This window comes from Balaenoptera acutorostrata, chromosome 6, assembly GCF_949987535.1.
Source record: "Balaenoptera acutorostrata chromosome 6, mBalAcu1.1, whole genome shotgun sequence".
Taxonomy (NCBI): Eukaryota; Metazoa; Chordata; class Mammalia; order Artiodactyla; family Balaenopteridae; genus Balaenoptera; species Balaenoptera acutorostrata.
The window spans coordinates 31540714-31564983 of record NC_080069.1 but is presented as its reverse complement, the minus strand read 5'-3'; the positions used below and the strand labels follow the sequence as shown (position 1 = coordinate 31564983).

General features: G+C 42.8%; 1 protein-coding gene across 2 annotated transcripts in view; it reads left to right on the top strand.

Moving 5' to 3' along the window:
* The window catches only part of IPPK (inositol-pentakisphosphate 2-kinase), a 56656-nt gene that overhangs the window by 21658 nt on the left and 10728 nt on the right, over positions 1 to 24270 (top strand). The window contains exons 7-12 of one of the 2 annotated variants that reach the window (XM_007182387.2): positions 3436 to 3494; positions 3919 to 3991; positions 7479 to 7758; positions 9688 to 9838; positions 10573 to 10675; positions 13087 to 15806. In XM_007182387.2, coding sequence (XP_007182449.1) covers positions 3436 to 3494; positions 3919 to 3991; positions 7479 to 7758; positions 9688 to 9838; positions 10573 to 10675; positions 13087 to 13104 — 684 coding nt within the window. In that variant the 3' untranslated portion in view covers positions 13105 to 15806. Of the gene's footprint in view, positions 1 to 3435; positions 3495 to 3918; positions 3992 to 7478; positions 7759 to 9687; positions 9839 to 10572; positions 10676 to 13086; positions 15807 to 24270 lie in introns of those variants that run through there. The other variant, XM_057547769.1, reaches the window with a different exon arrangement.

Sequence of the window (24270 nt, the reverse complement as noted above, 5' to 3'; positions counted from 1 at the left end):
GTCATACAAATTACATCTTTATGCATCGTACGCTTGTCAATACAGATTCGTATAATTGCCTTATGCAGTTATAATAATTGCCTTATGCCATGCAGGGGACATTCTGTCTTTTGAACCAGGTAGAAGAAAAAAGTTACAAACAAAATATATTTATATTATCCTTTATACTTACCTATGTAGTTCCTTTACCCAGTGCCCTTTATTTCTTCATGTGGATCATAGTTACTGTCTAGTGCCCTTTTAGTTCAGCCTGAAGATTTCCCTTTAGTATTTCTTGTAGGGCAGGTTTTCTAGCAACACGTTTTTTTACGTTATTGTTTATCTGGCAATGTCTTAATTATTGCTTCATTTGAAAGGATAATTTTATAGACAAGACTTCTTTTTTTTATTTAAGAATTTTTTTTTTTAATTTTATTTATGGCTGTATTGGGTCTTCGTTTCTCTGCGAGGGCTTTCTCTAGTTGCGGCAAGCGGGGGCCACTCTTCATCGCGGTGCGCGGGCCTCTCACTATCATGGCCTCTCTTATTGCGGAGCACAGGATCCAGACGCGCTGGCTCAGTAGTTGTGGCTCACGGGCCCAGTTGCTCCGCGGCATGTGGGATCTTCCCAGACCAGGGCTCAAACCCGTGTCCCCTGCATTGGCAGGCAGATTCTCAACCACTGCGCCACCAGGGAAGCCCGACAAGACTTCTTGGTTGATAGTCTTTTTTCTTTCAGCACTGTGTGTGCCATCCCAGTGCCTCTGGCCTCCATGGTTTTCAGTGAGAAATCAACTGTTAATCTTATGGAGGATCCTTTGTACATCATGAGTCACTTCTCTCTTGCTGCTTTCAAGATTCTCTCTCTCTTTGTCTTTGGACAGTTTTATTATGATGTGTCTAGGTGTGGAGCTCTTGGACTTTATCCTAAAATCCACTGATTGTTTCTTCTGCCTACTCAGATCTGCTGTTGAGCCCTTCTTGTGACTTTTTCATTTTAGTTATTGTATTTTTCAATGACAGAATTTCTGTTTGGTTCCTTTTTATAATTTCTATCCTTATTAATATCCCCTGTTTGTTAATACATTGTTCTCCTTGTTTCCTTCAGTTCTTTGTCCTTGGTTTCCTTTAGCTTAAAGCTTATTTAAAATAGTTGAGTTAAAGTCTTTGTCTAGTAAGTCCAATGTATGAATTTCTCAGGGACAGCCTATTGATTATTTTTTTCCTGGGTATGGACCATACGTTTTTGTTTCTTTGCATGTCTTGTAATGATTTGTTGAATACAGGAATTTTAAGTAATATAACGTGACCACTCTGGAAATCAGTTTCTACAACCTTTCTAGGATTTGTTGTTGCTGCTTGTTGTAATTGTTATTGTTTTGTGATTTTTCTTTGCCAAGTTTGAGAAGTCTGTTCTTTGTTGTTTGTGGCCTCTGATGCTCCATTAGCTTAGGTGAGCAGCTAATGGTTTAACAGAGATTTCTTAAATGCCTGAGACCATTAAGTCTCCCAGGCTTTACTGAGGGGCTCTGTGTGTGTGTACTGGGGCCTGCCATCAACACTTAGCAGGGCGGTTTCAACTCTGCCTTAGCCTTCACTTCTGCAGAGCCTCAGATCACCAGGAGGTGGTGGCCTTTTCAGGTCTTTCTGGAGCTAGTGCATGGCCTCCTAGATGCCCAGGATATACTGGAGCTTTTCAAAGCCCTGTGTACATGTCGTTCCTCTGCTTTTTCTTTTTAGTTTTAGGTTTGCCACAACTGTTATCCAGTATCTCAGGAAGTCATGAAGTTAAACAGTTGCCTCTGAATATTTTTCACAAATGTCCCTGGGGGAAGATGCCCCTTTTGTAATTGGTTAGCTCTGAGTCAAGTCAATGAAGACAGGAAACCAAGAGACAGGTCAAATAATGACAACTCTCTGGGAATGAGGCTTTGGAGAAGCTCCTACACCATTTAGCCTTCTCCAGTGGCTGCCACACTTCTGTTTTCACTGTGATTGGGGATGTTGGTTTTTAGGGTTCCCTTGGTGCTAGACAGAAGGGGTAAGAATAAGGCATTAAAAGTGCCACATAGCTCACTGTTCTTATTTAGATATGGCCATTTTTCTTGTATAATACTTTCCAGATTGTTGTAAGCCTTTGGTTAATTTTCTGGTTCCTGAAAATTTTGATCCTGACTGTTTTTGCCAGTGTTCTCCTTGCCCTTATGGGGGAGAGAATTTCTAGAGGTCCTTAGTCCATCTTTTCTTTGTGGTGTTATAACTTTCTAGGCTCTTAGGAAAAAGAAGGTATGTGAGCCATTCCCTTTAGGAGATGGTTTTCATTGTTACCATTCATTTTCAACATATATGATGGATTTTTAAGAACTGTTTTTTTGTTTTTTCTTTTTTGCTATGAAATTGTACCTGCTTGTTTAATTGATAAAATATGTAATTTTATGAATTAGGTCTCCTGCCTTGCCAGAGGTAACTCACATTGTCAGTTTGCATGTCCTTACAGACTTCTTCCTGTGCCAACAAAAATATACGTGTTATTCAAGTGGAAGTGAGGTGATGCCTTTCCACACACATATTCTCATGTGTGCACACATACCCTTTTATGAAGCAAACATGGAGTCTTGCCATAAGATATTGTTCTGCTAATTGCTTTTTTCACTTAAATAATCCTTGGAGATTGATTGTTGTGTATCCTTCAGGGCTTTTTCAATGCATATTTGGATACATGCATGTATAGATGCACATATCCTTTTTTTTTTTTTTAAAGCAAAAGTGATTTCATGTGCATTGTTCTGCCAATTGCTTTTCTCCTTGAATAAATATTGGTGATTTTGAGCTCTGCCTCTTTCTGTTAGTGGCTGCATGCATATTATTTATTCATTCCTTCATTCAACATGTGGCTTGCTGTGTCCTGGCCCATACGAGCAGATGTCCTTTGATTTATTTAGTTGTTTCTAGGTCTTGCTGTCAAAGTTAGGTCGCAGTGAATCCTTGACCCAGCGATTCCTCATACATTTGCCAAATCAGGGGGCCCGCACATTTAAAATTTTGATGGAAACCAGCAAGTTGCCTTTCAAAAGGTTGTACCAATTTATCTTCTCGCTGACAACATGAAATTGCTAGTTGGGTGCACCCTCCCCTTCCTGGATATTATAATTGTAAAGATTTGTTCATCTGATTACCAAAATTCAGCCATGTCATCTTATAAAGGTGCTTGCTGCCGCTTCTCTGCTCATGTGGAGGGGCTGGCAGCTACGTGAGGCTCTCAGAGGAGGGCCGAAATTTCCTGGGGTCACAGTCAAGCCCCCTGCCCCAGCTAGTGATGTGCACTTGGAGGTGGTATCATCTGCTGGGCCCTTCAGCTGCCTTGGTCATCTCACAGTCACTTGGGCTGTTTTGTGTGTTAGAGTTGGAGTGCTCCCCCAATCCACCCATTGACACCATATGGTGGTTTCTTAACAGGTAGCAACTGGGAAGTGGAAGCAGATAAGTAAATATTGTCCCCTCGATCTCTACTCAGGGTAAGCGAACACTTCTCCTTTGTCCCTAGTGCTGCCTTTCTTGGTGGGGGGTGGCATTCTGGGCAGTGGGGGGTGGGAGTGGGCTGCATTCTGTGAGGTGGGGGCTACTTGCCTGCAGATAGCCAGGGCCCTGGGCAGGGCCCAGGGTTCTTGCCTAGGGTCAGTGTTGCCTCCATAGGTTCCTGCAGATTACCTGTGGGAGCCAGTGGCTGGGGAGGTATTGCCAGAGGAAGGGGCAGAGAGCAGGGTGGGGATTAGGGGCAGGGATGGGGGTGCCTCTGTGAGGAGGGCTGGGGAGAATGCAGCTCCTTAATCTGCAAAGCTCAGAGACCTCGAGTAGCAGCTCTTGGGCATGTCCCCTGAGCCACGGGCAGGTGAATGCAAAGTCTGCTTTAATTCTGTCGATAATACTTTCTCTTTTTAGAAATAAACAGAGAATGTACTTTGCTTTGAAAAGCTTGTTACAGGAGGCACAGAACAACTTAAAGATCTTTAAGGTAAGAGCTGCTTCTGTCTTATGGCTCTTTTAGGGTGGGGCCTATTGGTGTCTGAACTGAGCCGGATGAACCCATGGTGCTTTGGTCCCTGACAGGGCTCTGTGACCTTGCAGGTGAGGGCATCTGGGCTGGGGCTGGCTTAGCATGATACTTTGGGTCCTTTTTCCAAGCCTCATTTCATGGGCATGTCATCCTGGGACTCCTGGGGTGTGTGACGGTGACTCCTTGACCACTGGGTGGCCTTGGGCTCCTTTGACACGTAGACCCTGACCCTGGTTCTTGGAGAAAGATGGCCCTGACTGCGTCCCAGGAGTCCTGTGTGGTTGGGGTGGGAGCAGGAGCTGGGGCAGGGCATCCTGGAGGGTGGCCACACCTGTGCCTTTCCTCCCGAGTAACTTAGGGAACTTGTAATCTGGGGATCTCCTTGTCAATTAGTGAGTTCTCAGAGTCCTGCATCCTGATCGTGGGAACGGTTCTGCCTGCAGAATATTCACCATGTGGCACTGGCACCTTCTGCTTCCTCATTGCCACCTGCTGCTGGCACCCTGACCAGACTTGCTGAGGCCCTGTGGTCCCCTGGCCTGCTGCTAGCAGGAGGAGGTGGAGAGGCTGAGGGACAGGAGTGTGGAGAGAGGGGGTGCGGGGAGAGGGGAGGAGGGCTGGCCCAGATCTGGAGGAGGGCTTGGTGTGGCCTGTGTTGGAAATGTGTCCCCTGGGATCCCCCTTGTCACCTCCCTTTCTGCTTACCACTGACTGCCCCCAGTCCTGGTTATCTTCTTATTAAGTATGACATATAAGCGAGAGTTTGTGACAGGCTCCAGGTTCACAGGCTCTGGATCTGTGTGGAGTAGCAGGGCTGTTGGGTCAGGACAGCGTTGTGCCCTCTGTGTCCTGCTCCGTGTGGATAGTGCTGTTCTGCACACTGGATGCCCCTCAGAAGTGGGCTCAGAGAAGTTGGGAGGGAAGCCTATTCTTGCCTTGCTTCCCCCCATGGTTCAAAAATCTGGTCAGAGTGAATCAACTTTACCTTGTCTGCCTCCACCTTCCCAAATCTAGAAAAAGAGGAAATTTTAAAATCAGTTTTTATTTCTAAATCTTATAAAGACTTCAGGAATTGTATATTTAAATCCTAAAGATAAGTTCCCTTTCATCTGGGGATTTATTTGGAACCTATAATGAGGCTGGCATTTTGTCCTAAATGGACCCTTTTCTGACTGTCCCCGCCTAGGCTGGCGTGTCAGGCCCACACTTAAGCTGAGTGGTGAGTCTGGCTTGGCCCCTGGATGAGCTGACCTGTCCTGGGGCCTGGGACCTGGGACTGAGAACGCTGGCTATCTGCTGCTTCTGTTGAACTCAGCTTGAGGAAGAAAATCCAGAGGTTGAGATAATAGTTTCAAAAGAGATGGATTAAAAGAAGTGACATGGAATGGCTTTTTAAAATAATACCCGGAGCAAGTCAGTACATTATTGCAAGTGCCAGCACCTCTCAGGAGCAAGCTCTCTGGTTCTGAAACTCACGCCTTCCCTTGTTGTGAAGTTCCATGTGTGGAGAAGTTTCCTGGGCCACGGTCGGTGCTGCCACCGTGCTGTCTGTTGTTGGAGCCTCCTCCTTGTCTGTCTGAATGTTGTTCACAGACTCCATGTCTGTGGCTCTGTCCACTAATACTGGACACTTGTGAGATGTGGTGGGGGACGTGCGGGGTTGTCACAGAGCCCAAGACGATAGCTCTCTGCCAAATGTCACATGAGGTGCTTGAGCAACCATATTTGTATATGTAAAATGCCCATCTACCTGGATTCCAGACACTGGGGAGAAGAGGCCTTCTATTGTCCAGGGGTCACTCAACTGCTTATGGGCCTGGAGGAGAGAGTTTCACGGTAGGCCAAGGCTGCCCCTGCACTGGACCGCAAGCCAAACTCTGGCCCTACCTCCTGGTTGCAACGCATGTTGACTGGTTTTGGCTTGGTACTTCATCTTGGCCTGCTTTCCTCCTGGGAGCTCCTGCTTTTCCTTTGCCTGGTGTACCCTCCTCCCTCTGTAAGGCCATCTCAAGGGTCAGCATCTCTTGTTGGTTTCCCCTGGTCCTTTGGCCAGCAGTGGCATCAGTTGTGTTCCCATCTCCCTGGACACCCACATCTGTGAACTCTGATGGTGCTAACAGGGGGCTCCCAGGGGAGGCATCATGCTGCTGAATCCCAGGAACTTGCTGAGGGAGGAATGTCCAGTCCACACTTCTCACTGGATTGAATTGACCCCCATCTGCCACCTGGGGGCAGAGCAGGGATCGTCCTCATCATATTATCTACTACTGCATAACAGCCACTTATCATCTCACAGTTTTTGTGGCCAGGAATTAAGGCGCAGCATAGCTGATTCTGGCTCAGGGTCCCTCTTGAGGCTGCATCCCATCTGAAGGCTCAGCTGGGGCCAGGGCTCTGCTCCTAGGATGGCGCCACCACAGCCATTGGCAGAAGGCCTTAGTTCCTGGCCATGGGGGACTCCATGGGGCTGCTCAGTGCGGCTGCTGTGATCTGAGAAGAGAGTCATCAGGACAGAAGCCACAGCATCCTTTATAACTTAATCTTGCTGGGGGTGTGCTATTGCTCTGCTCGTACTCTGTCAGTCACACAGACCAAACCTCCACAGTGCAGAGAGGACTACAGAGTATGAGTGTCAAGGGATGGGGGCCATTGGGGACCTACCTGGAGGCTGCTGACCACACTGTCTCACAGACAATAGGGGCACGGGATTCATCACTCCCCTGGGATTGGCTGATGCTCAGGGGTGTGGGGACCAGGATTCCCTTAGGGGTTTTCCTCCTAGATACCACAGACCCCTGTAAAAGTCACAGGGTTGCACCCACTGAGCATCCCTTCCTGTAGCCCTGGGAACATTGGTGCCGTAAGGAGTTTCTTTGCTGAACTTGGTTCTAGAAGGCAGGATGGCCTCAAAGATGAAGATTCCTATACTAGTGATGCTGTTGGCCTTACCCACCCTGGCTGGAGCCTGGCTTAGTCTTTCGCAGAGGACAGAAGCCCTCTGGGATGCTGGCGGCCGATGTCCACACTGGCCGAGAAGTTTGCTCAGGGTCAGATGACACCATGTGTCCCTCAGTAGCACAGTAGTGTCACTTGGCCTCTTGAGTAACAGGCTAGGGCCTTTGGGAGTTTGTGCTTTGGGCCGAGTTTGCTTGAGGTTGCTAACATCCCAGGTGTTCTGGTCTGAGGGTTTGTATCTCAGGCCCAGGGCTCTGATCTTTGGTTCTTGAGAACTTTTCTCCTTTTTCATGTTCCAGTGGGATTTTTCTCTTGGTCAGTGACACAGTACATGAGGATGGGTTTCCCCAGAGGGCTGCAGTATGCAGAGACCCCAAATGGGGGCATGTAAAATGTCTGGTCCTTTGGCCTGTCTAGTGGATGGGGACGGAGGTGTCTTCCTACCGGCCTGTTGGAGTTGACGTTTCCCTGTTTCTTTCCCTTCCTGAAGAATGGTGAGCTGATTTATGGTTGTAAAGATGCCCGCAGCCCTGTGGCTGACTGGAGTGAACTTGCACACCACCTGAAGCCATTCTTCTTCCCATCCAATGGCCTGGCCAGTGGGCCCCACTGCACAAGGGCCGTGATCCGGGAGCTGGTGCGTGTCATCACACGGGTGCTACTGAGTGGCTCGGACAAGGGCCGGGCGGGCACCCTCAGGTCGGGGCCTGGGCTGCGGGGCCCACCCGTCTGTGAAGCCAGCCCTTTCAGCAGGAGCCTGCGCTGCCAAGGTAGGCCTGGTGGGTGGGCTGGGTGCAGGGGGAGCAGAGCCTGTGGCATGGCCTGCGAGGGTCCTGCCTGGCCTCACGGAGCTTCTGTGGGAGCAGCCTCAGTCTCATCAGGGCTCCCCAAAGCTGGGCCTCCCTGTCTCTCAGCCCCAGGTGGGGATACTGCCTTTCTCATCTCTTATCTGGGTTTATAAGTTGCAGCATACATTTGGGCTATAGGGTTTTCCCTAAATATCATCCCACACATCTGTGCATCCTCTGTGGTTTGCTGAGTGTTTCCGCTGCATTGTCCTGTTCCATCTCATTGCAACCCTGGGGATAGGTTTTCCTTGGCCTTTTTCTTAGATGGGGAGAATTGAGGCCCGGAATGTTGCAGTCCCATAGTGCAAGGCCCTTTAGGGCAGGTGGGTGGCCTCAGTGGGTGGCAGTTTGCAGACGAGTTGTGAACACAGACGTGAGGGACCTGTGGCTCTGGGTGCCTCCTACTCAAGTCCCCGTTCCTCACAGACTCGCTGTGGTCTGGCTTTGACTCAGTGGGCATCCAGACTTCAGGGTGATCTGGTGACTGATTTGGGTTTTTGCCATGAATGTTCATGGCCTCCTCGTTTGCCACCTTTGTCGTCTGCTGGCGGGCTCCACAACACACTCAAGTATGTGGCATGCGAAGCCATAGCCAGGAACTTATTTTGAGGGGCCAACTAGGAAGATTCAGATTATTTAGTTTTTGTGCTGATGATCCCTGTGGGTTCTTAGAGCCTCTGAGGATGGCCGTGGGGGTATGACATAGGAAGATGGTAGCCCTGCTCCTGCGTGGATTTTAGGTGCTACTGTTTTGCCACACAGCTTCCTAAGCACAAGTCACCCTTCTTCTGTCCCCCATTTCACATTTTTCTTAGTACAAATGAATTTTGTGGGTATTTTTCTTGTTGCAAAAGTGATACCTAGTCATTTCAGACAATTTTGGTAAACTTATGCCCATATTTGGGTACTTAACTGCTTTTAAGTAGATGGAATGTGTTTGGAAGGACACACAGATGGACACTGGTCTCCGAGGCACTGTTGACACCTGTGGACTTTTCTTCCAGACCTTCCCTGCGTATGTACACACACATAAACCTGACCCATGGGATGTGCAATGTGTTCTACATGCTATTTTGTAACCTGATGTTTTTGCCTGATTAGTATAAATCTGTATCTATATCAGCAATTGTATTTTTTGAAATTTTATTGACCATGAGGTAGATATTCCACTGTATGAATAGCCTATAATTTTAACAAATCCCTTCTAGCTGGGCCTATGCACTTTCACTCTGTCTTACATGACTGAGCATGTTTTGCCAGAGGTGGGGGAGGTCAGAGGTCACAGTGTCAGAACTGCACATGGCCACAGCTGCTCCCTGTGACTCGGAATATTTGTTTGTTCATAGGACGCGGCTGTTTCTTTGAAGGGTGGGATAAATGGTCTGGGACTCTGTCTCCCCAGCCCTTGAGGCCCCCGGTGCATGGCAGGGGCCCGAGAATGCTCGAGTGTGGAATGGACCTTGTTTCCGCACCATCCCTGCCATGACAGCTCCCTGCTCAGTGTGGCCACTCGTCTCTCAGCATGGGCTGTGGCTCTGGGCTCCGCAGATGCAGTCTTGCAGTTTTGACGATGTCAACATGGTCGTTTTAAATTTTGTGCCTTGTCTTATTTAGACTGAGGTTCATCTCTCTAAACTCAGATCTGGGCTGGTGTGATGGAGGTTGAAGGATGTTGAGAGGAAGGAGAGGCACAGAGTGAGGTGTGGGTCACCTGCCTTTCTTTTGTGCCCGGTCCTGAACGTCCGCTTGTCCCAGCCCCAGCAGCTCCGTGAGGCAGGGTGCGGCCTGTGCCCGCCACCTTCTTTAGTCCTTGACAGTAAACCTCTCGTTTTCCCCTGATGTTCTTGGTAGGAAAAAACACCCCGGAGCGCTCAGGGTTACCGAAGGGCTGTCTTCTGTACAAAACCCTCCAGGTGCAGATGTTGGACCTGCTGGACATCGAAGGCCTCTACCCTCTGTACCGGCGGGTTGAGCGGTACCTGGAGGAGTTTCCTGAGGAGAGGTGAGGCCCAGGTCCAGGGCTCCCCTGCCCTTTCTGGGCCCACATGGGGCCCCGAGCAGCCCTAAGGGCAAGATGGGGATGAGGGGAGCAGGTCGCCCCAGTGGGAGGACAACACTGGCCTCCCAGGAGGATGACTCACCCCAGCTACCTCCCTTCCCTGCCCCCAGATACCAGGCTCGGCCCAGAGATTCAGTGCCATGTGAAGGGTCCTGTCAGATCTGTGGTCACTTGCCCATTTCTAGAAAGGAAAGCACATCTTGTGAACCTGACAACCCTGCATTAGGCAGTTCCATGTCCTGAGTTGGAGCTGAGCCTGCAGGGGGCAGTGCTGCTCCACAGCCAGTGAGCCACGCTCACCCAGCCGCCGCAGGGCTTTGGCCTTCAGGCACTGCCTTGTCCATCTCCTGGCCATCTTGATGGGGGTTGCTAGGGTCCACACCTGCGGCATGTGGTGGAGGCTGGGGCCGCTGCCCTGGCCTGGCTTCGCTTCCTCCCTAGCACCCCTTCACTAGCATCTCTTACCTGGACACCATTTGTCATGAACAAGAGACGTTCAGCCTTGGCTCTCCTGGTTCTGGTCTTGCAAGACGCTTCATAACGAAGTTTAGCATTAGGAAGAGATGAATCCATTAATGTTCTTTAAAACCAGATGAATGATTCTTAAACTGCTAACAGTTTAACAAACGATTTCCAGGCAGCTTTGTTATCCTGTTTTTTTGTGCTTTGTCCTTCAGAAAAACATTGCAAATAGATGGGCCTTATGATGAAGCATTTTACCAGAGGCTGCTTGATCTTTCCACTGAGGATGATGGCACTGTGGCTTTTGCACTGACAAAGGTGGGTAGATCCTTCCAGAAACACACTGTGTGCTTCTTAGGCTCTTAACACTAACTTGGGGTTTTCCTAAGAAGTGTTTCCCAGTACCTACCCCTGATGGTGAAAGCAGAAAAATTGGGGATTAAAAAAACGTGGCTAAAGTTTCCCCCAGATGGACTGGGCCGGGTGGTAATACGTTACTTTAGCTTCTAGGAAGCATTTCCCTTTGTTCACTTGGCTCCAGGCCACCCTGGGCCCAGCCCTCTCTCCACCCTCCCTGTACTGGGGTCCAGGACCTGAGGCCACTGCTCTGTGCTTCCTTCTTAGCAGCCTTAGAACAGGCTAGCGCCAACCATTCCTCTCCTTACAGCCCTCAGTGGGACTCTAGGCCCAGACCCTACCTGTGGTTGTGTGTCGCTGGCTTCCTTCCTCCCCATACCTCAGGCCAAGGGGCACCCTGGGAGGATCTCTTAGGGAAGAGGCCTGATCCTATTCTTTCCGGTTCTGTAAAATCGGAATTCAGGGGCTCCATGAACTTGGATAGGAAAAAAATTACATCTTTGTTTTCACTAACCTCTAATTGAAATTAGTGTTTCCTTCCATTACGAATGTGGCAACAAGCACTGTGTGGTCAGCAGGACCCCCAACTTTGCCATTAAGAGAACTCAGACCTTTTAATTTCACACTGTAGTTGCTACAGATATCTCATGATATCTTTATATTCTTCACTCCTGAGATTTTGTTATGTAATACTACATAATATATTTGTTTTAAAAAATAGTTCGGTATTTGACATGGTCAAGCCTCTATTTTTTATTTTCTGCATTAAAAAATGTTATTCCGAGAGGGATCCATAGGCTTCATTGGGCTGTCAAAGGTTTTGCTAAAACGGTTAAGGAACACTGTTCCAGTGGGAGCAAAGTGACAAAAAGGTAGGAACAAAACAGAGTGACCTCCTTCTCTACATCCTCTGGGCAGCTGCCCTGGAGCCGTTTAACCGTCCTGGTCCTGACAATGTGTCTGTGGTTCTCACTTGTTAAGAGTCCTCACTCTTGTCTTTGGCTGGGTGCTCCCTCTTCTGCAGCTGTTGGGCTTTTGAGGAGGTCCCCTCCAAAGCCAAGGGCCCTGAGGGAATAAGCTGAGGTGCTTGGGGTTAGAGCTGTCCTCAAGGTGGGGAGAGACCCAAAAGGGAGCCTCTGTCAGAATAAAGTGACGGACTGCCCTGCATTGTCTGCAACTTGGGTACATTGATTTAGGAATAAGTATCAGTATTCCATTTTTCAAGAGAAGAAGCATAGGACTTTACTTCCTTTTTTACACATTTCTATATTTTTCAAAATTGTAATAAATAAGCATGGATTACTTTTTAATTTTATTGCAAGTTTTAAACCTCATATGTAAACATAATCTTGTAAGAGATTCAAGCAATCATTACACAACTATCAGAATGACTAAAATAGTAACATTGAAATAACACTGAATGCTGGTGCAGAGAAACTAGATTTGCAGACCTAAACATGCATGTGCCCTATAACCCAGCACTTGCACTCCTGGGCATTTGTCACAGAGAAGGGAAGACTCAGGCTCACCCAAAACCCTGTACAGGAGTGTTCGTAGCAGCTTTATTTGTGATAGCTAGAAACTGGGCACAACTCAAGTGTCTGTCAACAGGTGGCCTACAACAGGTTATGTAAACTGGAACTGTTGAGCAGTAAAAAGGAATGAAATCTCAATACACACAACAATGTGGGTGAATCTTCAGAGAAATGTGCAGAGTGACAAAAACCAATCCCAAAAGATCACACACTATGATTCTGTTTAAATGACATTCTTGAAATGACAAAGATGAATGGTGGCTGTGGGATGGGGAGGAGGTGGAAGGAAGGGGGTGTGATTATAGAAGGTCAACAAAGAGGGATCTTCTGGTGATGGAACTGCTCTGTATTTTAACTGTGGTGGTAGATGCATGAACCTACATGTGTGATAAAATACACATACACAACACACAGGACTACATGTAAAACTTGGGAGATTGGAATAAGATCATGGAGTGTATCAATGTCACTATCCTGGCTGTGATATTATACTATATAGTTTTGCAAGATGTCACCATTGGGGGAGACTGGGTAAAGGGCACTCAGGATCACCTGCATGTGAACCTACAATTATCTCAAAACAAATAATTTAATGAAAAAGATTCAAGCAGTGAGTATATTGTATAAAATGTGATGTTATTCCTGCCCAAGCAATAGGTGTCCACTGTTAACAGTATGTATCTTTTCAGAACTTCACACTAACACGCACACACACACTCACTCATACCATTTGGGGGATTATCCACATTATATGTATTCTTCACTAGCTTGCATTTAACCTAATATGGCTTGAAGTCTGTGTTGGAATATAAGGGTCTGCCTCTTTTTTTGTTTTAGGGATTTAGGTTCTGTTAGTTGGAATCTGAAGAAGGTGGATGTGAAGCTGAAGCTGGGGGAGCAGGTTGAGAATATTCCTAGGCCACAGACTATTAAAAGTTCTTTCACGAATGCTCTTTATCTAATTGAACTTTGTACCTCTGATGAAATGAGAGTGGTGCGAATATTGTATTTATTTCGAAGCTCAGGAAACTGCAGCCCAGCGTAATTCTTGCTTTTTGACTATTGTTTAGTATTCTGTAATGGAAGTCAGCAAACTTTTTCTATAAAGGGCCAGACACCACAGCTCTCATCCCAATCTAGAAAACTGATACTGGTGCACAGTGGCTTGGAATGGGCTGCAAGGGCCCATACAGTGACTGCTATGGGCAAGGCACAGGAGTCTTATCTGGAAGGTAGAGGAGGGTATATCCAGGGGGCCTGGTTTGGGGTTGACAAAATGTGTTTAGGGCTTCTTTCCAAATTCTGCTTTTACATGATCTCTGGACCCCTAAACTGATGGTTCTCAGTCCTAGCAGATCCAACACTTTTTTCTAGCAAATACTGTAGCAAATACTATAGCAAATACTGTAACTCCCCCTTTACTATCTTGAAATGAAATTCATAGATAATATAACCTACCTAAACACATCTTAACTGTAATATAAGAGGGGAGAAAAAAAAGGAAAGTATTTTGTCATAAAATAACATGTATTTAAATTAAAAAAAAAAAAACAGGCAGGGGTGGCAGACAGTAAATGCTTTAGGCTTTGGCCATCTGGTCTCTGTTGTAGCTACTCAGCTCTGCCATTATATCTCAGAAGTAGCCAGAGACAAATATAAATGAGCATGGCTGTGTTCTAGTAAACCTTTATTTACAAAAACAGGTGGCAGGCTGGATTTTGCCCTTGGCCTGTAGTTTGCTGACTTCTGTTCACTTTTGCTTGTTAGTTTTTATATTCATTTTTTTCTCTGTTGTTTGGAAGTTAGACATTCTGCTACTGTCATTTTTCTGGTTACTTGTCCAATTTGACCATGCATATTTATAGACTAAAATTAATAATTTAACCCCCACTCCCGCCCCAACACCTGCCACACAAACACATAATATTGGGTTGGCCAAAAAGTTCATCTGGGATACTTTAATTCCAGTTATCGCTCCCAACTTATATGCAGTTATTGTCATATAAGTTTTTGTCATATAACTTTTCTTGGGCGTATACCTAGTAGTGGAGCTGCTGGGTCAAGTGGTAACTTATGTTTAACTTTTTCAGGAACTGCCAGACTGTTTTCCAAAATGGCTGTACTATTTTACATTCCCACCAGCAGTGTACAGGGGTCCAGTTTCTCTGTATCTTTTACAGCACTTGTTACCTGCCCTCTATTTGTCTTATTCTTTAAAAAAAAAAAAAAATCGCAATTTACAGTATTATTTTATACAGGTGTTTGTTTAGATCTACCACGTTTACCCATATCTTTGCTTAACATTCTTACATCTCAGATCTTTCCTCTTTTTCCTATGAAAGTTTTATTGTGATATGTTACATACGATACAATTTACCTGCTTAAAGTATGCAATTTGGTGGTTTTTACTATATTCACAGATATGTGTAAGCAGCATCACAGTCAATTTTAGAACATTTTCATCACCTAAAAAAAATTCTGTACCCTTTAGCCATCATCTCCTTATCTCCTCATCCCCAACAGCCCTAAGCAGCTACTAATCTACTTTTTAAAAAATCAATTTATTTATTTTTGGCTGCATTGGGTCTTTGTTGCTGTGCGCGGGCTTTCTATAGTTGCGGCGAGCGGGGGCTACTCTTTGTTGTGGTGCGCGGGCTTCTCTTGCTGCGGATCACGGGCTCTAGGTGCGCGGGCTTCAGTATTTGTGGTGCGTGGGCTCAGTAGTTGTGGCTCGCAGGCTCTAGAGCGCAGGCTCAGTAGTTTTGGCGCACGGGCTTAGTTGCTTTGCAGCATGTGGGATCTTCCTGGACCAGGGCTAGAACCCATGTCCCCTGCATTGGCAGGCGGATTCTTAACCACTGCGCCACCAGGGAAGCCCCCTAATCTACTTTTTATCTCTATAGATTTGCCTATTCCAGATATTGCATATGAATGGAATCATTCAATAGATGGTCCTTTATGACTGGCTTCTTGCACTTTAGCATAATATTTGCAAGGTTCATGTGTATTGTAGCAGGTATCAATACTTCATTTCTTTTTATGACTGAATAATATTCCATTGTATAGATATACTGTATTTTGTTTATCCATTCATCAGTTTGATGAGCATTTGGGTTGTTTTCACTTTTTGGCTATTATGAATAATGTTGCTATAAATATTTGTGTATAAATTTTTGTGTGGACATATCTTTACTTTTCTTGGGCATATACCTAGGAGTGGAGCTCAGGAGCTCAGGAGTTTCAGGAACTGCCAGACTGTTTTCCAAATGGCTGTACCATTTTACATTCCCACCAGCAGTGTACAGGTTTCCAGTTTCTCCATATCTTTGACAACACTTGTTACCTGCCCTTTTGTTTAGCCATCCTGGTGGGTATGAAATGGTATCTCATTGTGGTTTTGATTTGTATTTCCATGAAGACTAAGAGCATTTTTTAATGTGCTTATTGCCCATTTGTATATTTTCTTTGGAGAAATATCTATTCAGGTCCTTTGATCACTTTTTAATTATGTTATTTGTTTCATTGTTGAGTTGTAGGGATTCTGTATATTGTGGATAGTAAGCCCTTATCAGATATATGATTTGCAAATATATTCTGTCAGAGAACTTTTCACTTTTTTGATAATGTTCTTTGTTGTAAAATATTTGCAATTTAAAAACTTTGTTCATTTGAAATATAGTTGATGTACAATATTATGTTAGTTTCAGGTATACTACATAGTGATTTGACATTTGCATACATTATGATATGATTACCATGATAAGTCTAGTAACCATCTGTACCCATACACAAAAAAGTGTTTAATTTTGATGAGGTCCAGTTTGTCTGTGTTTTTCTTTTGTTGTTTGTGCTTTTGGTGTCATATCTAAGAATTCATTGCTAAATCCAAAGTCATGAATATTTTCCCCTGTTTCTTCAAAGAGTTTTAGCTCTTAAATTTAGTTCTTTGATCCATTTTGAGTTAATTTTTATATATGATTTCAGGTAGAGATCCAACTTCATTCTTTGTATGTGGATATTTAGTTGTCCCAGCACCATTTGTTGAAGAGACTATTTTTTCCCATAAATGTATGGGTTTATTTCTGGATAGTCAATTGTGTGCCATTGATATATATGTCTATACTTATGCTTGTACCCTGCCTTGATTACTGTTGCTTTTTAGTAAGTTTTGAAATTGTTCTTTTGCAAGATTGTTCTGGCTATTAGGAGCCCCTTGTAATTTCATTATGAATTTTAGAATCAGCTTGCCAAGTGCTACAAAGAAGCCAGCAGAGATTGTGATAGGGATTGTGGTGAATCTGCAGATTGCTTGCATATGGCCATCTTTATAATAGTAAGTCTTCCAGTTTGTTAACATGGGATGCTGTTCCATTTATTCAGATCTTTGTTTTTCTTTCAACAGTCTTTTCAGAGATACATTTTGTACTTTGTTAAGTTTATCCCTGAGTGTTTTCTTTTTGCTGTTGTAAATGAAGTTGTTTTCTTAATTCCATTTTTAGATTGATCATTGCAAGTGTATAGAAATACAATTTGTTTTTGTATATTGATCTTTTTTTTTTTTTTTTTTTTTTTAAAGGTTCCACTTTATTTATTTATTTATTTATGGCTGTGTTGGGTCTTCGTTTCCGTGCGAGGGCTTTCTCTAGTTGTGGCGAGTGGGGGCCACTCTTCATCGCGGTGCGCGGGCCTCTCACTATTGCGGCCTCTCTTGTTGCGGAGCACAGGCTCCAGATGCGCAGGCTCAGTAATTGTGGCTCACGGGCTTAGTTGCTCCGCGGCATGTGGGCTCTTCCCAGACCAGGGCTCGAACCCGTGTCCCCTGCATTAGCAGGCAGATTCTCAACCACTGCGCCACCAGGGAAGCCCTGTATATTGATCTTATAGCTTACAACCTTGCTGAATTTATTAGTTCTAAAAGTTTTTTAGTGAATTCCTTAGGATTTTCTCTATATAAGATCATTTAGAGATAGTTTTACTTCTTCCTTTCCAGTTTGGTTGCCTTTTATGTCTTTTTCTTGCATAACAGCCCTTGGCTAGAACCTTTAGTGCAATGCTAAATGCAAGAATAGACCTCCCTGTCTGATTTGTTCCCGGTCTTATTGGGACAGCATTCAGTCTTTCATCATTATGTGTAATGTTAGCTTTGGGCTTTTCGTAGATATCCTTTATTGGGTTGAAGAAGTTCCCTACTTTTCTTAAATTGTTGAATGTTTTTATCATGAAAGGATGCTGGATTTTGTCAAATGTCTTTTCTGCATCAATTGGTATTTATTATCATGTGTTTTGTTTTTCTATAGATATGACATATTAATTTATTTTTGGATGTTAAAACCAACCTTGCATTCCTGGGATAAACCCCACTTGGTCATGGCATATGATTCTTCTTGTATATTGCTGATTCAATTTGCTATTATTTTGTTGAGGCTTTTTGTGTCCATTCTCATAAGAAGTATTGGTCTGTAATACTGGCCTTGTCGAATGAGTTGGGAAGTATTTCAGCCGCTTAATTTTGGAAAGGTTTGAGAAGGATTGATGGTAATTCTTCTTTAAATATTGATATTTGATAGAATTCACCAGTGAAGCCATCTGGGTCTGGGCTTTTCTTTGTAGGTAGTGTTTTGATACCCAGTTCAGTCTCTTTACTTGGTATAGAAAATTGTGCTATTTCTTCTTGAGTCAGTTTTTGTAGTTTGTACCTTTTTAGGAATTTTTCCATTTTATCTAAGTTGTCTAATTTATTGGCCTACAGTTGTTTACAGTTTTCCTCTTCTTCTTGAAGTATATCTTTTAGAAGTTACTTTAGTGAATGTCTTTTGGTAAATTCTTTTTGTATCTGTTTATCTGGATATATTTATATTTTGTCATAGTTTTGAAAGGTAATTTTTTCTAGGTACAAAGAAGGGGTTGATTGTTTTTCTATTAGCATTTAACCATTTTATGCAACATTATCTGACTGTGGATGTTTCTGCTGAGATGTTTTCTGTCAGTCTAACTGTCCTTCCTCAGGAGGTGATTATTTTCTCTATGGTTGCTTTTAAAGTCTCCTCTTTTTAAATTCGACATTTTAGTGCAATGTGATTAGGTGTGGTGTACTTTTAATTTATTCTGCTTGGTGTATGTTGTGCTTTCTCTATTTGTGGATGTGTCTTTTATTAGTTCTGGAAAATCCTCAACCATTTTCTCTTCACATATTTTCTCTTCTCCATTATCCTATTCTCTTCTTCTGGGACTCTAATTAGATACATATATCAGACCTCATTTTTATCATTTTCTTCAGTTCTATCTTCCCATTCACTGATTCTTTCTTCACCTGTGTCTAATCTGTTCATTCATTTGTTCAATGAGTTTTCCATTTCATTAGTTATATTTTTAATTTCTCAAAGTTCCGTGTGGTTCATTTTCATATCTGCTTGGTATTTTTGATAGTTCCTTGTTGCTCGCCCTCTTTTAAATGCCATCTTTTATTTCTTTAAACAATTTATGAATAGTTATATTCTGTATCTAAGATACAGTAAAATTTTGGAGGTAAAAATCTCTTGTTATTTTGCTGACTCATCCTTGCTGCTTTGTTTGCTTGGGTTTTTAATGATGTATGATTGTGAGCTCATATTTGTTTGATTTTGATCTATGAGAATCTTGGGGACCTAAACAGGGGATGCTTTCCTCCAGAGAAAATATGGATCCTTGACTTAAGGGAGAAGTTTCAGGTTTAGACCCTGTACTCCATGGCTTATTCCTAGAAACCATGCCTGCACTGACATTGCCTACAGGGCAGCTTAGCCTTCCAGTTGCTCCTTGCTCAAAACTCTAGTTTCAGCTCTTTTGGGAGTGAGTGTGAGAAGAGGGGATTGGGTTGGGGATTTCCTTTACCTTCTGCAAGCCTAGCAGTGCATTAAAAGTGTTAACAGGGATATCATTGTTTTGTAGGCGATGCCTTGGAAGTTCTCCATACACCTAAAAGTGTTGTTCTTTTTAGTATGGTCATATAATTAATTGTCATTTATTTGGGTGTTATCTTTAATTTGTTACTGTTAAAAATAATGTTCACATTCACATTTTTGTACTTTAACCCTTGTGCACTTAAGCATATCTTTCAGAGTGATTCTTCGAAGTTAAATTGCTAGATTTATTTTTTATAGATTCTGTCATATTGTCCTCCTGAAAAGATTTTGCCAATTTATAATCATTCTTGTAACAGTCGAGGGTCCTGTTTCCCACATGCCCTCCAAATTACTTGATATTCCTAGTATTTAAAAGTTTAATTTTAATTTTCTAAGCTTTTGTTTCATTAACCATTTGTAATGTGAAATACAGCACATATAGAAAAGTGCACAGAAAAAGAGGTAAAGCTCAATGATTTGTCATAAAGAAAACTCTTGGAGAACTACCAGTTAGGTCTGAATATGGAACACTGGCAGCTAATTAGAATCCCTATTGGTTTCCTGTACAGTTATTCCTCTTGCCTTTCTCCCTCAAGTTAACTATTGTATTGACTTACATACCTATAGTTTAGTTCTGTTTTTGAACTGTATTATTACAGAATCATGCATATATCTCATGTCTTGTTTTTTTTTATGTTCTATATAACATGTATAAGATTTACTCATGTTATTGCCTGCATTTCCATATTTTCAGTGCTTTGTAGTGATCTATTTAAATGGATATGCTACAATTCACCCATTCTACTGTTGATGGATATTTGAGTTGCTCCCAGTTTTGACTTATAAATAAAGTTTCTGCAAAACATTCTTGTACAGATCTCTTAGTGTACCTGCACATACGTTTCTCTTGGGTATATTCCGAGGAGTGGAATTTCTGGGTAAGAGGTGTGAGCATATTTAGCTTTAGTAGGTACTATGAAATAGTTTTACCTGTTTATATCCCCTACAACAGGCTAGGGTAGTTCGACAGACTAGGGGGTTCCTGTGGCCCCATACCCTCTCTGCCACTGGGTTGTGGGTCTTCTTAATTTTAGCCATTCTAGTGAGTGTGTAATGGTGGCTTATTGTGGTAATGAGATTCAACACCTTTTCATATGTTTATTGGCCATTTATATTTTCTTTTCCATGAGGCACCTATTTAAGTCTCTTGCCCAGTTTTTTGTATGGTTGTCTGTCTTTTTCTTATTGGTTTGAAGGAATTCTTTATGTATTCTGGATAGAAGCTCATTGTCAGATATGTGTGCTACAGATATCTTCTTCCACTTGCCATTTTACTCTCTTAATAAAGTCCTTTTCAGAAGGGAAGGTCATAATTTTAAGGTCTTTTAATTTACATCTTTTTCCTTCTTTAGCAATCTTTATGTTTTATCTACCTTAAAGTCCCACAGATATTTTAGAAACTTTATTGTTTTGCCTTTCACATTTGGTGGGTACCTTCTGCAATTGATTTTTGGTATGGCATGAGGTAAGGTTTTATTTTCATATGCAGTTGTCCTAGAATCATAGGAATTGTCCTGATCACTCTAGAGTCAGAATGAATCTTGATACCCAGTAGAGTAAATCCTTCTACTTTCTTCAGGAATGTCTTTCTTTTAATTAATGCCTTGGCTTTTCTTGACCTTTTGCTTATCTATATAAATCTTAGAATCAACTTGTTCAAAAAAAGAAACAGACTCACAGATACAGAGAATAAATGAGTGGTTATCACTGGGGAGAGGGATGAGGGAGAGGCAAGATAGGGGCTGGGGATTAAGAGGTACAAACTACTATATATAAAATAAATAAGCTATAAGGGTATATTGTACAACACAGGGAATATAGCCAATAGTTTATAATAGCTATAAATGGTGTATAACTTTAAAAAGTTGTGACTCACTGTGTTGTACACCTGAAACTTATGTAATATTGTACATCAATACACCTAAAAAATTTTTTTTTAAAAAAAGAATGAACTTTGTTCAGTTCTACAAGGAAAAACAACAACAGACCTTTTGGGATTTTGATTGATTTGGCATTAAAATGATGACAAGAGTTGACATCCATGCAATATTAAGGCTTCCAACATGGGCGTTTTCTTTTTATTAGGTGTTATTTAAAATCTGATAAAACATTTGATGATTTTCTTTAGAGAGATCTTATATTTTATTAGATATATTCCTAGATATTTGATGGTTTTAGATATAGATGGTATCTATGTGGATATATAGGAATGTAATTGATTTTTCTACCTTGACCTCTTTATCTGTCAACCTTGTTGAAGTCACTTACTAATTCTAACAATCTATAGTTTCTGTTGGATTTTCATTATATATAATCATATTGTTTGTGAATTTGATTTTTTTCTTTCTGATCCTTATACTTTTCACTTATTTATTTTGTTTTGCCTAACTGCATATAGTTAATTTTTGATTATGGGAATTCTAGTCTTGTTCCCACTCTCAAAGAGGAAGTATTTACCATTAAGTAAATTGTTTGCTGTAGGTTTTTTTGGGTGTTGCTTGGTTTATTTTTAAAATAAATAACCATTATCAAATTAAGGAAGTTCCCTTCTATTCCTGATTTGTTAAGAGTTTTTATCAGGAGTGGGTGTTGAGTTTTTCAATGCTTTTTCTGTTTCTGTTGAGAAGATCATGTGACTTTTCTCCTATTTTCTGTTAATGTGATTACAGGTACACCTCAGAGATATTGTGGGTTTGGTTCCAGACCACCACAATAAAGCAAATATCTTAATAAAGCGAGTTACATGAATTTTTTGGTTTCCCAGTGCATATCAAAGTTATGTTTACACTATATTAAGTGCACAATAGTATTATGTCTTAAAAAATGTATATACCTTAATTAAAAAATACGTCATTGCTAAAAAGTGCTGACCATCACCTGAGCCTTCAGCAAGTAATCTTTTTGCTGGCAGAGGGTCTTGCCTCGATGTTCATGGCTAATGACTGATCAGGGTAGTGATCAGGGTGGTGGCTGCTGGAGGTTGGGGTGGCCATGGCAATTTCTTAAAATAAGACACCAGCGAAGTTTAACACATTGGTTGACTCTTCCTTCCATGAATGATTTATCTGAAGCATGAAATGCTCTTTGAAAGCACTTTACCCACAGCAGAACTTCTTTCAAAATTGGAGCCAGTCCTCTCAAACTCTGCTGCTGCTTTATCAACTAAGTTTACATCATATTCTCAATTCTCTGTCATTACAGCAATCTTAGCAGCATCTTCACTAGTAGATTCCATCTCAAGAAACCACTTTCTTTTTGCTCATCCAGAAGAAGCAAGTCCTCATCCAGTAAAATTTGCTCATAAGATTGCAGCAATTCAGTCACATCTTCAGGCTCCGCTTCTAATTCTAGGTCTCTTGCTATTTCCACCACATCGACAGTTACTTCTTCCACTGAAGCCTTGAACCCTCAAAGACATCCATGAGGGTTGGAGTCAACTTCTTTCAAACTGTTCATGTTGATCTTTTCACCTCGTCTCATGAATCATGAATGTTCTTCATGGTATCTAGAATGGTGAATCCTTTTCGGAAGGTTTTCAATGGACTTTGCCCAGATCCATCAGAAAAATTCACTGTCTATAGCAGCTTTAGCCTTAGAAAATGTATTTCTTAAATAATAAGACTTAAAAGGTGAAATCACTCCTTGATTCATGGGCTACAGAATGGATGTTGTGTTAGCAGGCATGAAAACAATGTTAATCACACTGTATATCGCCATCAGAGCTCTTGGGAGGCTAAGTGCATTGTCAACGAGCAGTAACATTTTGAATCTTTTTTCTAAGCAGTAGTCCTGAAGAGTGGGCTTAAAATATTTAGTAAACCATGTTGTAAACAGATGTGCTGTCATCCAGGCTTTGTTGTTCCATTTATAGAGCACAGGCAGAGTACACTGAGCATAATTCTTAAGGGCCCTAGGAATTTTGGAATGGTAAATGAACATTGGCTTCAGCTTAAAGTCACTAGTGGCATTAGCCCTGAACAAGAGAGTCAGCCTGTCCTTTGAAGCTTTGAAGCCAGGCATGGACTTCTCCTCTCTAGCTATGAAAGTCCTAGATGGTATCTTCTTCCGATATAAGGCTGTTTTGTCCACATTGAAAATCTGTTGTTTAGTGTAGCCACCTTCATTAATTATCTCAGCTATATCTTCTCGATAACTTGCTGCAGCTTCTACATCAGCCCTTTTTGCTTCACTTTGCACTTTTATGTTATGGAGATTACTTCTTTCCTTAAACCTCATGAACCAACCTCTGGTAGCTTCAAAATTTTCTTTGTAGCTTTCTTACCTCTCTCATCCTTAATAGAATTGAAGAGAGTTAGGGCCTTGCTCTAGATTAGGCTTTGGCTTAAGGAAATGTGACTGCTTTGATCTTCTATCTAGACCACTAAAACTTTATACCAGCAATAGGCTGTTTTGTTTTCTTATCATTTGTGTGTTCACTGGAGCAGCACTTAATTTCCTTCAAGAATGCTTCCTTTGCTTTCACAACTTGGCTGTTTGATGCAAGAGGTCTAGCTTTCAGCCTGTCATAGCTTTCAACATGCCTTCCTCACTAAGCTTGATTGTTTCCAGCCTTTGATTTAAAGAGATGTGTGACTCTTCCTTTCACTTGAACACTTAGAAGCCATTGTGGGGTTATTAATTGGCCTAATTTCAATATTATTGTGCCTAAGGGAATAGGGGGGCCTGAGGAAGGGAGAGAGATGGGGGGAATAGCCAGTCGGTAGAGCAGTCAGAACATGCACATTTGTGGATTGTTTGTCATTTTATGTGGTCCCAGTTCCTGGTGCCCCAAACCAATTACAATTGTAACATCAAAGATCACTGATTACAGGGCTTCCCTGGTGGCGCAGTGGTTGAGAATCTGCCTGCCAATGCAGGGGACACGGGTTCGAGCCCTGGTCTGGGAAGATCCCACATGCCACGGAGCAACTGGGCCCGTGAGCCACAGTTACTGAGCCTGCGCGTCTGGAGCCTGTGCTCCGCAACAAGAGAGGCCGCGATGGTGAGAGGCCCGCGCACCGCGATGAAGAGTGGTCCCCACTTGCCACAACTAGAGAAAGCCCTCGCACAGCAACGAAGA